This window comes from Camelina sativa, chromosome 9 (genome assembly GCF_030686135.1).
Source record: "Camelina sativa cultivar CO46 ecotype springtype chromosome 9, ASM3068613v1".
NCBI lineage: Eukaryota > Viridiplantae > Streptophyta > Magnoliopsida > Brassicales > Brassicaceae > Camelina > Camelina sativa.
In genome coordinates, this window is record NC_141888.1 from 22135331 (window position 1) to 22148983 (window position 13653).

The following is a 13653-nucleotide window of genomic DNA, read 5'->3' on the forward strand; positions in this document are numbered from 1 at the left end:
AAGGGAGAATCGAGTGACGACATGCGAGGGATGGCTCGCCTCGTGATACGGTCGGCTAGCGATGACGAACCCGGTTCGAGTCGGCTAATGTTCTCTCGGTAGATCAATCCCGGATTAGATCTAAGGAAAGAAGTGAGACAAGAGTCAAAGAGTCTCTCTTTGGAAATGTTTTTATTTCAATCAAGTCTGAGGTTACAAGAAGATAAGAGGGAGTTTAAATAGAGCTAGGGTTAGGAGAGGCTTAAGGACACGTGGACTCGCAATGGTCCGCACACGTTGCCCTTTGACGTGTTCTCTTTGAAATAGAACACGTGGCTCCCTAAGAAATTCAAACATAACCACAAACACTCTACTTAACGTTATAAAGGGAAGGTTCTAGAGTTTAATCAAAACACATAGCATAAGTAAAGATAAAACACGTCTTCGGCCTTGGCGCTGAAAACGACTTGACTTCGGACGTTTTGCATTAAAGCTCCTCGCCTCGTTAAAACCTCCTCCGGTAAAACTCGTGGGACAAACCCGGAGTGAGGAAAAAAAGTACGATTCCTCGCTCTAACGACTTGGTTGCCTTCATCCTTGGGATGAAGGCCATGTGAACTGTTTCTTCATGGATTTCTTCGATTGGGTCGCGGTCTTGGACGAAATCTTGGACAAATAGGTTGATACTCTGCTTGGTGGACTTGTTAGAACTCTTAGACCTTGTCGTGGCTCCCGGGAGGATTTCTGGAACGTTGGCCGGTCGTTGTTCGTGCGCGGTGCAAGCGTCTCGGTCGCGTCCGGTGCGTCCCGGTCAGGCGTCTCGATCGCGTCCGGCGCGTCTCGGTCAGGTTCTGGTCCTGTGCTCACATCAATTCCTCTTCATATCTAAGTGAAATATGTAGAACAGACTGGACAAGTGGAATGGAGAAAACACAACTTCACTTGTTCCATTAACCATCCCAACAATGTAAACTCTAGTCTCCGCAACTAGCTCCTTCCACATAGGCGGCAATATGTGAATATGCTTTGACCATGTACGTTCTTCATCAGTTGCATCTAGAACCCACAATTCAAAGCTTGCAGCTCCTCCGTCCATAAAATTACCGATTGATGGATGAAAAATTGCTCCTAAATTACCCTTGTAATTTATTAAAGTACAATGATACTCCATATCCTAAAAATTAAGAAAGTAATTGAACTTCTCCAGCTGAACATTAAAGCAGACTATCATATCGTTTCTAGACTTACGATTCATAGCTACGTAGTACAAAACCCCTTCGATGCATACATCGCTAGCATAAGGGTAATGGTCTACTGAACATTCAAGCATTTTCCATTTCAGTTTGTCAGTTCCTAGCGTTAGAACTTGGAACTCTTCCGCTTTATACAAAAAGGGCTTTTCGCGAATTGTCATGCACAATACCTTATACTGTCTTTCGACTGGATCATACCCAAGATAGGTTACAACCCGACCCCTCCTCGATCTCACCTTGGGTAATGATTCTGTCTTGTGCTAGGGTTACATATCATCATCCTTGCATCCCTCCTTCCACTCAATTCATACTCATCTCTCGTACACAACAATCCATAAACAGGCTCACAAAATCGAAAGGTGTAATCTCTAGGGACATCCATATGGCTATCCACAACTACGAGATTTGAATTGTTGTCTGAAATCAGGTACTTAGGTGCAGAGAAGATAGACCACTTACCCTCAGCTTCAAAAGTGAAAAGGAGACGTCGCCGAGTAGAAGACCTCTTCAGGAACAGGTCGGTGTAATGTGGGTTGCATAGAAGAGAATTCCAATTCGGCAATTCGCTGACACACAACGAGACCTTGCGATGGATTTCACAGGCAATCTGGAGAGTATATCGACCAGGAGATCAACTGGCTGCCTACCATAATTTTCTCTTAACCCATCCGTTGATGATATGGAGACGTGCTCCTTTCGTTTTTTCTTGGTGGACATTGCATGAATTAAAAGGAAATAACCCTTTCGAGTATTGAGTATCGATAGTCAAACACAACTTGAGGTTATAAATGGTCTTCCAAGATTTTACAATGAAACCTAAAAGGTCCACTAGCCTGCCACCTGCCACCTGCCACCTTTTGACGATATGTTTTACATCTACCACTATTTTTTATCTTGACTCTTTTGTAACCTTATCTTCTTTTCTTTAATTTTCTTTTGCAGCAACCTTATTATTATTATTAGTATATATATATAGATTATTAACTATATATAATTACTAATTAATAAATTTTGAATCCAACTCATTAGATCATATTTGGTATATAAATTATTGGTTTCTTATGGTCAAAATATTAAAAGTAAACAATTAAATCATTAGGCAATGATATCGTCTATGTTTTACAAAAAGTTTCTCTTGATTGTCATTTTAAGTTTTTAATATGATAAGTCTTTAAACAGTATTATGTTTTCCTTTTCAGTATACAAATCTTATAAATTTGGTTTTAGTTAATTAAAATCGAGATGGTGGTTTCTGAAATAAAGGTATTGCACATCTCAAAACTTTAAGCATTAATACAACAAAGCTGGATTAGAAAGTTTCACTCATGTGTTATTTTGTAGTATGTGATTGCGAATCATCAACAAATATTAATGATGGTTCAATGGATGTGTCGATTACCCGGTTGTATTAAGATATTATATATCTATTATTAATTAGGTCACTAAGTTCAAAGACATTCGACTTGTTCATACAAAACGTTCTGGTGTAGTAATTCGTAACTTGGCTAAATTAGGATGTAGACAATCATTCTGATTATTTTGACCCTATGTCTTCGATTTTTAGACCCTCTGTTTAAAGTGTTTACTAATAAATATTAGTTTAATTTCAATGAGAAAAAGCAAATCTATATATAATAGCAATCCGAATAAATACTATTAGAAGTTGTGATTTTTTCAATCGTACCTTTTAAATAATTTTCTAAAAAATCTTAAAAAAGAATTAATTGTGTATTTTACAAAAAATTGTGATTGTTCATTATAACAGTTTTCTTGTAAAGTTGCAACTGTTCATTGTAGAGTTGTGTTTATTCAAATATTCGTATCTTTTAAAATCTATATATATTTTTTTCTGTTTGAACTTTTTTCATTTTTTTGCCATAACACAAAATAATATAAAATTTTAATCTAAACGGTTTTTACAGCTTTCTAAATTATTATCTAGCATTCATTCTTTTAAAAGTATAGAAATCCCTCCAATTCTTGATTTAACAAAAGACTTTTGGAATGATGAAATCTAATTTACAACTTTTAGTTAATTTTAAATATAAAAATTTAATGAAAATACATAGAATTTTGTTTCCAAGAGTTAGATGAATTATATATTGAGTTTTTGAATTTGACTTTTCAATATGGTAATAAAGATGCATTCTACTTAAAAGCTGTCTATATAGGTTATCAGATATAATATAATCAAGTGCAGACACAACAGTTGCAATTTTTCTTAGTACATTTTCATAAATTTCAAAAAAAAATTCAAACGGTCGTATCTTTTCATTATAGAGTTGTGTCTTTTTATTATATTTTATTTATATTTTTTCATCACAACTTTCATTCTAAAAGGTGTGTCTATTTAAATAGTCATGTCTTTTGAACTCTCTTCGTATTTGTATCTTCATTAGTAACTACCAAGTTTGTTGAATTTTATTTCCATTTTGTGTTGAATCTAAATAATTGAATATTAATATTTAATATTCAACGTTATTCTATAATCTAACTAAAATTTTAGAAATGATCATAGCAATAAAGAAATTTAATACAACTTAATATAGAATTTACAGTTGCATCTATTTATCGTAACTTTTCGCTAAAAAAATAGTTTAATATGTAAAAATAATAATAACAATCTGAATAAGTGTGAACAATAGTTGCAACTTTTCGTAGTATTTTTTTTTGTAAAAACATTGTTTTTATTTGTTTTTTTTTAACTCAAACAGTTGTATCTATTTATTATATAGTTGTGTATTTTCACTATACTTTATTCATATTTTTTCATCACAACTTTTCGTTCTAATAGATCTATCTATTTAAATAGCATACCTTTTGAACTTTCTGTATATTTGTCTCTTCATCAATAACTAACAAATCATTGTTCGTTCAAACAAATTTTGTGTTTTATGTTGAATCTAAATAATTTTGATATTAATATCTAATATTCACCGTTATTCTATAATCTAACCAAAATTTTAGAAATGATTATAACAATATAGAAATTTAATAAAACTTAATATACAATTTACAGTTGCGCCTATTTATCGTAACTTTCGCTAAAAACTATTTTAATATTTAAAATTTCTTTTATTTTGTTTTTAAAAGTTGTGTATTTTATTTTAAATTTTTCGTTGATACAGTTTCACTCATTATTAATTTTTTTTTTAATTATAATTTTCTATTACGTTTACTCATTACAAGTTTACAGCCATTAGTTTAATATCCTGAGTTAGGATCACTTTGTCATAATTAATTTTTTAGTTGTAACTTTTTACCATAATTATTCATAAAATATCTTATATATTTATAATACTTTATATAATATTTTTAAAGTTGCGTCTATTCGACACAATATTTTTTGTTAGGTTTTCATTTTGATGGTTGTATTTTTAGTAACAGTTTATGATTAATGTTTATGTATTTAAAATTTTTCTATTACATTCAAATGATTTCATAACATATAGTTTTCAATTTTTTATTTTATTTACTTTTTTCTAAAATATTTTCCCGCGATGTCGCGGGGGGTTTTAGTCCTAGTATTTCTAAAAACAGTTTATAATAACAAAAAAATTTCACTAAACACACAAAATTATGTTTTTTTTCTGCCAACGTAACGATGTTGAAAATTTTTCTTTTCTTAGTGTAGATTGTAAGTATAGTCACACTTGGACAAAAATTATTTTACGCATGGATTGGAAATTATAAATCGAAATGTGAAACATTCAAACTCTATATTGGCCAAATTAAAACATATGAAACAACGCTATAGGAGTATCTTATAATAATACTAGCAATTGACCCGCGCGAGCGCGGGAGTTAGATAAAAGTGTATTTCAAGTTTTTTGTGTATATTAATTTTTGGTTATGTAAATTCATTTTTATGTCTGTTTTTGTATTTGATTTGGGTGTTTATATTGTTTGTTGGATACTTTTTAAAAAAATAGGTTTTTCCAGTAAGTATAATTAGTGTGCTGTTTACTTTTCAAAATTTGAGATCATCTTCTGTGTTTTTCTAATGTTTTTTCAATAATAATGATGAGAAGTTAACATTGTGTACTAAAAATTGTTGTTTTCCTGTAGTTGTTAGTTGTGATTTATTTATTATTATTTTTTATTTTGTCATTCTCTAGTATTTGGTCCGGGAGTTTGATTAGGGTGTAATATGTGTTTTTTTGGTGGATATCTTTTAATGTGTTTTGTTATTTTCTCTTTATATATTGGTTGCTATATTTTTGGTGTTTTTTTTTTTTGGAAAAAATGGTGATTTTTGGTGTTTGTTGGTTTTGAAAAAATGGTGATTTTGGTTTTCTTGCTTTCTTCATCTTCTGTGTTTTACTATGTACTTTTACATTTTTATTTTATATTAGTTATGTTTATTTTAAAATTTGGTTTTGTTTTTCAGTTATTTAAATTGCATATTTGTAGTGTCTGATATTATTTATTTCTAAAAGTATTTGTTAAGTTAGTGGTAAAAAATTTGAGGAAGGGTATCGACTCCCTCTATCTTCATACTCCATTTTAGCTATAAAAAAACAAAAAAAAACTAAAACAATTCAACAATTTTATTTACATAGAGAGATCAAGTCGAGTTTGGTTACATAGAGATGATTTAACAACCACATTTATCTAGAGAGATAGATCAGATTGGTTTCGACCCGGACTAAAGATTTTCAAATGATATATTAATATATAATTTTTTTTTTTAATAAATGGTTGATTTACAAAACAGTTATAAAAAAGTGGAAGTGCAATATACTTTTGTTTCATCACTGATCATCGTCTTGGAGATGAGAAGACTCTTCTTGTACACAGCCATATCAAAACCTTCAGAAGCTCTTATGTTTTTTGGTTTCAGTCCATATTATCCTTGCAAGGAGTTCATGGCTGGAGACACCTTCTTTTCTGAAGGCTTCAATTTCAAAGACTGGAAGGAGTCAAATAATACGTCTTGGTTGTTGCCATTGCTTGCTGACGATAAAGCTTGCTCCGAACACCCCTCACGGCAAGAAGATTTCATGGGAATATGATTACTTTGATATGTGGATGTCTTTTAATGCAAATCAGTAGACGATGATAATGATCATTTTTACGACTCTACTTAATTGTACTTTTACTCATTCTCTTACTTGCTTTAAAGAACATTGGTTGTAAGGAACTAATCAAGATAAAAATAAACTTAAGAGTTCATAGCCTTCTGCACAAACTCTAGAGCCGAGAGAAACTTTACATTTTACCAGTAGTAACTTTGGTTCTGCGGTGACATGACAAACAACATAATTCAAAATGTCAAAACGGTTCTTTTACAAGGGAAAGCTGTACCCATCTTGGTTTGATATCATCGCTCCTTAACACTATCCTGATCTTATGGAACCTTCTTTCAATGAGCTTGCTAACCTAGTCTAAGTTTCTTAATGTTACTTGGGAAATGCACAACAACATAACTTACAGGTAATCTAATGTAAACAGCTCAAGTTCTGCAAAAACCTTATAAGTCACACTGTCACAGACTACATACCACGAAGAGAGGGTGAAGAGGCTAAAAAAAATACCCAAGATTAAGAGAGCCGTTAGATAAGCATGGGGAAGGAGGATGTCTGCCAGGTAATGGTATTCGGAGAGACTTGAGAGCAAACATCTGAAGATCAGTCACAAGCCCATTCAGCTTTGTAATATCTGCAACCTGATCAATAACCACACTTAATTCAAAAAAAAAACACACAAGACCCCAAAAAGAAAAAAAAACTAATCCTTTTAAACACGAGTCATTCAGCTTTCTAAACTATAATACCTCAACGCTGTATTTGACGGCAATGCCAAAGAGAGTATCAAGCTTGGAGACCTCGTGTTCGATATAACCAGCACCGGTAGGAGTGGTCGAAGAAGGTGGAGACAAAGTCGGTGACGAGATACGCAGTATCTTGGAAACAGATGAGGATGATGATGATGATCTTCTCGAAGGACTATAAGGTGCCATTCTAGGATTCTAGGTCTAATCCAAACCATATTGTCTTACAAAAGACTAATCCAAACCAAATCTTATATACAAAACATCAACTACTCTCGTCTCTAATCTCTTCACCTCTCTCTTTTGGGTTCTTACTCAACGTTCACTTCATCATCCTTGCTTGAGGTTGAATGCCTTAGTTCTTTCAAGAACTTTTTGTAGCTTCTGCAAAACAGAGTAAAAAACATAAGTTAAGGATGGTTCTGCAGAAGATATCTAATTACCTGCAGGTGTCCACAGTATCACTACAAGGAAAATAACTTTGTCCACAGTATCAAATATCAATGCATATACGTATCAAACCTTTGAAGTGAACAATTTTTATTCAATTATCAAAACTCAAGTAAGAAAAAAAAGAAGTCAGAAATCACTCACATGTTACGGTGATGGTGCCGTAACCATAACTCGTATCGTAAATTATGAATTTCGTTCCAAGAAAATTAGACCTGAAACAGAGAAAGTGATACTTATGCATAAGCTGGAAACTTTTCACTAATAAAAACGTTTTATAACTCTGGCAAAGTGTCTTACCTGATTTTGCCAATGTAGGTATTGCTTGATCTCGAAATGGTATTTGCGCGCATAGAGATCACATACTCGGTGTAAGTAGTTCTTCTTATGCGTTTTACAGATAGAAGGAACTTTCCACTCTCAACTAACAAAGCTGAAAAATAATAAACAGACCAATGGATAAGAAGTGGTAATGAAAGAGAACAACTTGGAACAGAATCAAAGAAGGTGAAGCTTTACCAGGACTGAGAAACCTGCAATAAACTAAATAGAGATCACAACTTAGTGGGAAACTAAAATTAAGTCAGATTGGTAAAAGATCTATACATACAAACTCCAATCACCCAAAAAACTGAGTTCATTCATATCCTAAGAACAAGGTGAATCAGATAGAGAACTTTTGGCTATGAACTAACTAACCTGTGGTAAGACACTTCTCTTGCCCGCCGGATATGCCTCTTCTCATTGCATTTCCAACCAATATTTCTGCACAAATATCAAGTCCGAGTATATGAAGATTCCATAGAAGATATAATTAAGTAGGTAATCAAGTCCTAAAGAAAAAAGATTAGAATTTAATCAACCCCAGCCACTACAAAAGTTAAACTCCACATTAAATTCTTCAGTATACTCACTAAGAAAACATGCTTCAAAGAGTTCCATAAAGATGAAGTGCCTTCCCTTCAACGACCTCACATTCTGCTTCCACGCCTAAATGCTCATACCTCACCTCTGTGCTCAGGAACTCCACACCGACCCTGCAGGTTTTTTAAGCTCAAGTCTCATACTTTCAAGAAGCAGATTCACAATCATATACATATCACCTGTCCATCCTTCTTCTGATTTTGTTGAGCAGCTTGAGATTGTCATTCTAATTGTGTTTGATGAGCTTCTCAATCATCAGATGACGTTCCATGGCTTTAAGCTTGGTGACATCAACAACCTTTTTCCCTTTCCCTGCAGCCTTTCCATGGTTTTCAACCAGAGAAAACCGCAGCCGTTTAAAAGTGGGAAATCTCTTGATCCCACCCCATTGCACAGCATGCTCTGCTTCATCAACACCATTCTCAAGCTCATTTCTTAGAGAGCTGCTCCTGGAAGAAGATCTGTTGCTTATTCCAAAACTTGTCTAAATCGAATCACCTAATACTTGAATTAACAAACAAAACCCATATCATTACAGATTCATACAGCGAGAAGAGAAGTGAATCAACACAAATGTTGCAAAAACCCCTAAAATCTGAGATAAGCAGAAGAAGATGAGATTACTGACAGAGACTTAGAGATCCTTTTTGTGACGATAGTGGAACTGATATAAATCAACATGGAGGAAACCCAAAGTCGGAATCTGGCAAGAGATTGGTTTATATAACAGAAGAACTTACGACAATTTAAGGAAGAAGTAGTGGACTGTCCATTAAATCAGAGGACATGGAAGAACATAATTAACAGTTACAAACGAAACCGTAGCAATTGTGATGGAAGACATGGAAGGATAAGTGAAAGTGTAGAGGACTGGAAGACTTCAATTCGCATCAGATGGTGAAACGGCATGGATCGTGAGTTAAGGAGAAGAGCAACCAGTGGAGATGGAGCGTCGTCGACAGCGCGGAGGATAGACATTCATAGGTTTAATCAATAAGATAGAGAAATGGCTGGGCTTGATTTAATTCTGCAAAACTTTGGGCTAAGTCCAATCCGAAAAACCCAAAATTTTAAGAAGAAATGCTGATGTGGCAGCACCAGAAGTGAGAAAAAGCCAACTTTATATAGATAGATAAGTGGAAAGTGAAGGTTTATTAATTTATAAGATATGGGAGAATACAAATACGCAAAGATAAAACTGCAAGAAGAAAAAAATGACAAAGCACCATGATATCGAGGAAACAAGATGAAGTAACAATGGAGTAAAATGCATTAATATATTTAGATCACAGATCAGTTCTTGGGAAGCACGATGAGGTACTGCATTCTAGGTTTGCAATTCTGGAGATTAGACATCTGTTCGCGGGCCTTGACCTCGACAAGTTCAAAAGCTTTCCTCATGATCTCGGTCCCAAAATGTGCGGTAATGAACGCTCCATAAAAGACTTTGAAGGAGATGGCCAATATCTTGGGGTCTAACAGAAACTCATTTTCAGAGTGAATGATCCTCAAAAGCCTCGATTGTGAACTTCCCATTCTCCTCAATGATTTGCCTTATCTCGCCTTGTTCCGCAAAGTAAATTGAGGTTCTGAAAGTGTCCACCTTTTCTTGCTCGGTCACACCCTTTTTTAAACAAAAAAAAGGAAGAAGATATGTTAGTTAAGTACTTATGTAATTGTAGGTAATACTTTGAAGATAAAGTTATGTTATCTACCTGTTTAGTAAGATCACTAAGAGATTCTACGATAAAATCCATTACTGTTCTTTTAGGTGTCTCGGACATCTTAACTTGTCTCTTAGACACGAACCTAAAAGCAACATCAAACCCCCGGGCACGAGCTCTTCAGCTCTAGCATCTAATAGTTTCTTGGTGTTGATAGAGTATTGATCTAGATACGCTTTCTTGACAGCTTGGTTAAACCCAGTGCACTGCATGTCTTTGTTCAATAAGGGAGAGTCACGGTCCATGATCCCTTTGGGAATCTTGGAGGTGAAATGGAAGGCGTAACTCATGACTCCGATGTGGAAACTCTCCTTAGGGAGAACACGATCAAAGAAGGAACCAGGAACTCCGGCGCTGTAGTATCTTCTCCCTGGAGGAAGTGTCTTGAAGAGAGTGTTGAAATCGTTGAGGGTAAAGTCGTTGAACAAGACTTGGAACTCGATGTTATCCACCGGGTTTTGTCCGGTTTCTCTTTGGTACTTTTCTTCTACCGCATCTATTATATTCTGGACTGCCACAAAAGTGTTAGGTCCACTCGCACAACCAAAGTCTGCTACATTGAACCGATTCGATATCAAATCGAGGCTGAGGTTGGCTGAGATCGCCTCGGTCATCTTGTCCTTTGCCGCTTCCAACAACGCTCTTCGTATATGGAGGAGACGGTTAAATACATACAGCTTAGGAGTTAGGACTTAGGAATATAGAACCTAGCTAACAAAGGAATGCAAAATATATGTATTAAAACCTGATACGAAGACTGTTGGTTGTAACTCTCAGGACCATCTCCTCCAACCATGATCCAATCTGCTGTGGTAGTCATAGTGTCTCTCTTGTTTTTTTTTATAACTCTTCTTCTCTTGTTTGATGCTTTGGTTTGTGATGAGAGTAGTGATAATTCATGGACGTCTCTATGCCTATTTATAGTAATATTTCTTGTGAGTTTAATATTGTCATATTCAACGTAACTTTACGTGGTCTAATAATTATGTAATTCTGAAACTACACAAATAAGGAAACTATTTTTAGAAAATGACGTCATACACGAACTCAAAGAGATAATTCAAATGTGACCAGCGAGACCATAGCCGGCGAAGAAGATTAAGTCACATAGCCCATACATATATTATTATATGTGTTAAATGCAACAAAAGATATTATATTTGGTCTTTGACAAGTCAAGAAATAGTGTTATATGGATAAACGATACTATCCCTTCATTGCCAACTTTGAAAATGGCCTTTAATATCATATTGCTTTTAGAATTCCTATCCCTTCATTTCCAACTTTGAAAAATGGCCTTTAATATCATATTGCTTTTAGAATTTGTTAGAAATAATTCCTTTAACATAATATTTTTTCAAAATATTCTTTTTGTCATTTTAATTATCCCGTATATCCTCTATATATTAAAAAGAAGCATTCTGGAGAAAAAAACTAACGTTTTGTCGCAAGAGAGGTCCGTACTCAATTTATTGTTTACCTTTAGAGCATTATTACTGGCAGTTACTCATGAAGAGAGTTGCTCAGAAAAAATAATATAATAACTAATGAAAAAGAAGGAAAAAAGTAGAGAATTGTTTCTTGGATTGCTTCCCTAAGAAACGTTGATCAGATAAAAGGAACTTTTATCTTTTTAATGGATACAATTAATAAAAAAATAATAATTTTTTTTGAAAGCAACTTTCTCTACGTTGCTGGGTTAATAATGGTCTTAATATTTCATAAAATTACACAAAATTACTACTGCTATATATATATATATATATATACACAATATTTTGCTCCTATAAATTCTAAAATTGGTAAATATTATTCAAAAATTGATAAATATTATCCCCTACATATTTTCAAAATTAAATTAATTTCACTATATATTGTAATATAATAATATAACTACATTATGAGATGTAAAAATATATATATTTAAAATCATATCTTGAGAAATATAAATAATGTTACCTTTCTAATAATTTTATCAAGCTCTAATGGTGAAAGAATCGAAGATCATTTGAAACTGGCTCAATGTTTATTCTTTTGCTGAAAACAATAACTATATTTTCCCAAAAAAACATATGATCACCAATTAAAATGACGTGAATACATACTTTAATTTGGATAACTATGTAGTTAAACATTATATATAAACTAGATGAGGACCCGCCCGATGTGCGGGTTTTAAGTTTTATAAATTAAATTAAATTTAAAAAAATATATATTAAAATTTGTTGTTAGTTATTTATAAATTTTATTTTTGTTCTAGTACACTGATTTATATTTATTTACAAATATTTTATGTATGTTACTATTAAAACTGTATTTTTTTACACCTAAATATACTATGTGTTACAAATATATTCTTTATCACCACCTATAAAATGTCTATATGAATACATTAAGCCAACTATTTTACTTTTATTTCTGCATAGTTTTTTAATTACTAAAATTGTTGGCTCAAAAAACATTTTGAATAAAAAGTATATTACATAATTTAATAATCAATGATACATCATCAAAATAATGTATGACCACCATAGAGAAAACGTCAGCTCCGCTCTCATCCCTTATGGAGAGAACCTTGCGTGCAACCTCCTCCACCATGGAGAGAACCTTGGCTCCGCCTTCCTCCCTTGGGGAGATAACCTTGTGCCCATCCTTCTCCACCATAGAGAGAACCTGGTTGTGTCGTCCTTCTATGTGGAGAGAACATGTTCACGTCTTTTTGCTATCTCAAAATGGCTTGCTCCGACAACCAATGAAAGTAAAAACATTTTTCTAACATTACAAAATCTTTTGATAGTAACTAATGTTAAATTTTCTAATGTATTCGTGATAGTAACTATGCAGAAGTGAAAGTAAAATAGTTGGATTAATGTGTTTATATATTACATAATATAGTAATCAATGATGTATCATCACAATAATGTATGACCGCCATAGAGGAAATCTCGGCTCCGCCCTCATCCCTTATGGAGAGAACATTGCGTCCAACCTGCTCCACCATGGAGAGAACTTTGGCCCCGCCTTCCTCCTTTGGGAGATAACCTTGCGTCCAACCTCCTCCACCTCCCTCTCTTAGGGAGATAACCTTGTGTCCAATCTTCTCCACCATAGAGATAACCTCGGCTCTGTCCTCCTCTTGTGTGGAGAGAAAATGTTTACGTCTTTTTGCTATCTCAAAATGGCTTGCTCCGACAACCATTGAAAGTAAAAACCTTTTTCTAACGTCACAAAATGTTTTGATAGTAACTACTGTTAAATTTCCCAATGTATTCGTGGAAATGCCTTTGACACACCATGATGTAGTCTCTGTCTCTGTAACGCCTAAACCGTCACCTTGCTTAGTGAGCCCATGTCCACTCTCAGTCCATGGTCCACCTTCCTAAGTGGGCCCTACATCTATTCTCGGCATTTGGATCCACCCATATTTGATGGCAAGTTTGTTACGTCTGGGAGGCTTTAAAAACTTGTTTACCGACCCTTCAAATCAACAAATGATATTTTCTTGTGTTTTGTCCTCACTCGCATAGTTCCGACAATCACTTCCAGGAAG

General features: G+C 33.9%; 1 protein-coding gene and 2 pseudogenes across 23 annotated transcripts; all 3 read right to left on the reverse strand.

The window, feature by feature from the left end:
• Positions 1-158: 158 nt before the first annotated feature.
• Positions 159-2008, reverse strand: LOC147938503 (F-box protein At3g49450 pseudogene; annotated as a pseudogene).
• Positions 2009-6428: 4420 nt separating this feature from the next.
• LOC147938504 (tubby-like F-box protein 1) lies at positions 6429-9476 on the reverse strand. Of its 23 annotated transcripts, XM_087464806.1 has the most exons (9): positions 9008-9391; positions 8559-8883; positions 8370-8492; positions 8155-8220; positions 7975-7998; positions 7756-7888; positions 7600-7670; positions 7009-7389; positions 6429-6900 (listed from the first exon to the last, which is right to left on the reverse strand). In XM_087464806.1, coding segments are annotated over exons 3-8 (324 nt in total). In that variant the 5' UTR covers positions 8398-8492; positions 8559-8883; positions 9008-9391; the 3' UTR covers positions 6429-6900; positions 7009-7387. The 23 variants fall into 21 exon arrangements, with proteins under 23 accessions (XP_087320932.1, XP_087320935.1, XP_087320940.1 ...); XM_087464804.1 differs by lacking the exon at positions 7975-7998 and having other exon boundaries at positions 8559-8877; positions 9008-9371; XM_087464809.1 differs by lacking the exon at positions 7975-7998 and having other exon boundaries at positions 9008-9408.
• A 100-nt stretch (positions 9477-9576) lies between these two features.
• On the reverse strand, positions 9577-10990 carry LOC104711459 (paraxanthine methyltransferase 1-like; annotated as a pseudogene).
• Positions 10991-13653: the final 2663 nt, after the last annotated feature.